The sequence below is a fragment of the Palaemon carinicauda genome, chromosome 24 (genome assembly GCF_036898095.1).
Source record: "Palaemon carinicauda isolate YSFRI2023 chromosome 24, ASM3689809v2, whole genome shotgun sequence".
NCBI lineage: Eukaryota > Metazoa > Arthropoda > Malacostraca > Decapoda > Palaemonidae > Palaemon > Palaemon carinicauda.
The window spans coordinates 57,641,945-57,645,902 of record NC_090748.1 but is presented as its reverse complement, the minus strand read 5'-3'; the positions used below and the strand labels follow the sequence as shown (position 1 = coordinate 57,645,902).

Here is a 3,958-nt window from a genome sequence, read left to right as displayed (position 1 = left end):
ATTGGCGTCTATTTTTGATAATTTTTATGATGAAAGGTGCAAATTTCTCATTACCTAAAATAAATACTATAGCCTTGATAGAGAGAGAGAGAGAGAGAGAGAGAGAGAGAGAGAGAGAGAGAGAGAGAGAGAGAGAGAGAGAGAGAGAGAGAGAGAGAGAGATATTCTCAATAGCTTTTGAAGATTTAAAGATGAAATTTCGCTATCAAATATAACGTTTTGAAAGGCTCTCATAAAAGGCTTATTAGTAATTTTACATATGTACAATTTAGTACGTCTTATTAAACTATCAGCAGTGAATACTCTAAAAAATTGTTCCGATTTTCTTATATATATTTGACGAACATCATTCCTTGGACAGATGTAAGAAATTAACCTTAAACGACTCTCAAAAATTCATGATTTATTTCCTGCGGTTTCACCATGGCTCCAAGAATTCTGGTAAGGGCGGTGCCGTGGATGAGTGGTTGCTAGATTACGTAGTTGATTCTGGTCATTTTGGTGTCTGTTATAAGCACTGCAGGAGTTTCTTACTTTAACTGGTCGATGAATTGTTTTGATCCAGTCGGGGTTTATAGAGGTTGTACTGCTGCAGCTCACACAATTATCATGTTACCAATGCTGCATGTCCCTGTGCTGAATCACCCCAGATCAAGGAACACATCCTCCGCTGCTACCCACTGAGACCTGCATGTTCTGATGTAGATCTACAGGAAGCAAACGACAGAGCCATCCATTGGATACACGAGTGGTGCGATAAGGTATGATGATGATTACTTTCTCAATTATAGTTGGGAATTTATACATTTAATTGGGTCTGTCCAGCAGGAGGCAATCTATCCGTGGGCTTTCGCCCTGGTGATACCCTTCTTCAGTCGAGTTATTGGTAACTGTGATACCCAGTAAACTTTGTCCATTATGTATCAGTACATTTGGAGTCAAGATCTATGTTTCTTGCATGCATTCACAGATCTACATTTCTACATATTCAACACATGTAAGACTGAATTTGGGGTGTGGACAAGTCTGTTGATACCCGAGACGAGGTACTTGCTTATATAGGTGTGGCTCTTCCACAAAGAGGCCCTCCTGAATGAATGGGGTACATCTCATCACCACCAACTCATCGCCGCCAACTCATCGCCGCCTACTCATCCCCGGCCCAACTCATCCCTGGCCCAACTCATCCCTGGCCCAACTCATCCCTGGCCCAACTCATTCCCGGCAGTGATTAATGAAATTCAGTAAATATTAAAAACACCTTTATTCAGAATTAAGTATGACTCCTTCATGACACTAAAAATAAATTAACACCATATAATTAAAGACAAAAAAATCCATGAAAATATAGAAAAAAAATTTATTTTATGTTATGAGAAATGCCTCTTAAATATTCAATGGGAGTCCTTTCATTAAAATTTTGGACAATTCTAAGAATGCGGAGATCAGTATCCCTGTACTTTTTTTAATTTGGCGGGTGGTGAACTGCCTGCTATAAGTGATTCCAAATAAAAATCTCTACCTTTCTGAACTTTTTAAAAGTGCATTTATGAATTTCCAGAGTGTAGGATGTTCCATTCCTAATTCCATTTGTAATCTTCTGTTCGCTCCTTTTGCATGGTTGTTTGTTTTATCTTCATGATTCAAAGTTCGAAAATACAAATTCCACATTTCCAATGGAAAGAGTGGTGCACGTCTGCTATTTCCACGTCTGTTCAACCGACCTATATAATTGTCTTCAAGCCAGTTCAAGATTGGCACATGCTCTGGGGATAATTCATCAGCTAAGACATCAATATATAAATCAATATGATTGACAGATACAAATGCAAGCGCCAGTATCATCTTTACTTGTAAAGAAAACTGGCTATTGTTATTATAGCGAGAACTTAGACCCAAAGCCGCAATGTGTTTTTACATGTTTTGGCTAAGGTGAAAGAAGCACCCTTTTAGTTCGACTTGCGGAAAATTTTCCTTGGTTGCCAAAAATGCTGCAATTTCAAAATCACATACAACCGATTTCGGGTTTACTGTTGGTTGACATTCTTTTATCATTTTAAATAGCCTTGAATATGTAACTTTCCGTTTGTTAGGTAATAGAGCATAAAGCACTGGAATGGCACCTCTGATTTTTTGAGCCATTACAATATACACCCGAGAAAATAGCGTGGGAGCAATCTTGAGTGTTCCGTCTACATACCAAACTTCTGCTGATACCAAATGTTGCAACCAACTTCTCCTTCCAAATAGCAAAATTCTATCTTCACTGGGACCACTGTCTTTTAATAAAAAATCTTCCTTCTGGTTTGGCTCTGTTTCGTAGGTCGAATATTCATCAGGGATTGCTAAATGATTTAGGTCAACTGGATTTGGCAGAGAGGCACTAATCTGATTCCGTTTCCGACGAATAGTTTTCTTTAGAGCCGACGAATTCGGGAGTGATCCTTGCACCGCTTGGGGAACATTACATAAAACTTCATTAATCACAACACTTGGGTTTTCCATCGTCTCTTCATCTCTGGTTTTAATTTTTGTAGTCGTCCTTTCTACTTCTACTTTTATCGGTGAAGAGTCATGGGTGTGAGTATTCAAGTCTTTAACTACGTTTCAAAATCTTGTGTGTATTCTCGCTTTACACTTGCTGAGCTGATCACATTTCCAGAACATCAAATTGCTGTCCGTTTTGCTGAATTTGTCGAAAATGAACAAATAGCCATCATGAGAAAATTTTGCTTTGCCTCTCTGACTTAAAATTGTCTCTTTTGTAATGGGTTTACTGAAAGAATGTAAAACTGAAAGTGATATATCGAAAGGTTAATAATTACTAACGTTTTTGTTGACAAACATCTGATTTCGTACTTGGGTACTTTTGTTTGTAAATGGTAATTGAGTAATTGTCGTCATGCGTTGAAAGGTTGAAAATTACTAACGTTTTTGTTGACAAACTTTGATTTCATAGTTCGGTATTTTTGTTTACAAATAGTAGGATTGGTAATTGGGTAACTGTTGTTTCGTTTTTATTTACACTGCCTTGCAGTGTGTGAGTGTGTGTGTGTGTGTGTGTGTGTGTGTGTGTGTGTTGGACCGGTGATGAGTTGGGCCGGGTATAAGTTGAGCCAGGGATAAGTTGGGCCGGAGATGAGTTGGCGGTGATGAGTTGGCTGGCGATGAGATGGCGGCGATGCTCATTTATTTACTTGAAGAACTAAGTGTTGGGCTTCCCATGACTTGTTATATGAATTTCCTTACTATGTTTGACCTCTTCAGGTAACCATGTACGTGAGGGATGGGGTGGATTTTGTTCCATGTAAGGAATCCCTCCATTCCCTCATTTAAATAGTAAATAAGGTTAATTATTTTGTCCAGTCTTATCAGTAGACCTGACTGGTTTTAATGTTTAACGTGCGTTCTGATCTACTATTGGCAAAGAAATTGATTCATTCAAATAACTTATTGGAAATAAACATCTTAGAGTCCAGTTTCATAAAATAAACTTTTGCTAACACTTGTTGAATATTGGTCATGGTGTGTAGATACTCGATTCATTTATATGCAGAAAGATTTGCAATCTATATAATAAAATAACTACTTAATGTACAATTGAATGTACCTCAGATAATAAATGCCACTGTGAAATTAATATTTAGAACTAAGATACCATTCCCTTGTATGTAAAATTAATGCTTAAGATATACAGAATTTCTTTACTCCTATACTCTTTTTTTATGTTTTATATAATTATTGATATGTATGTAACTATATCTTCTTGTTGATAGAGTTATATTTGCAAACATGTATATGCAAGTCTATGTATCTATTTATATGTATTGGCATACGCGTATGTGTATGTTTATGCATATATGTATATATATATATATATATATATATATATATATATATATATATATATATATACATATATACATATATATATATATGTATATATATATATATATAT

General features: G+C 36.2%; 1 protein-coding gene across 1 annotated transcript; it reads right to left on the bottom strand.

The window, feature by feature from the left end:
* Positions 1-1,914: 1,914 nt before the first annotated feature.
* LOC137618392 (uncharacterized) lies at positions 1,915-2,505 on the bottom strand. Its single transcript, XM_068348560.1, has one exon. The coding sequence runs from the start codon at positions 2,503-2,505 to the stop codon at positions 1,915-1,917; it is 591 nt and encodes a 196-aa protein (XP_068204661.1).
* Positions 2,506-3,958: the final 1,453 nt, after the last annotated feature.

What these genes read in the sequence shown, in the direction of transcription:
- LOC137618392 (XM_068348560.1), bottom strand. Translation starts at nt 2,505, where the DNA reads ATGGAAAACCCAAGTGTTGTGATTAATGAAGTTTTATGTAATGTTCCC.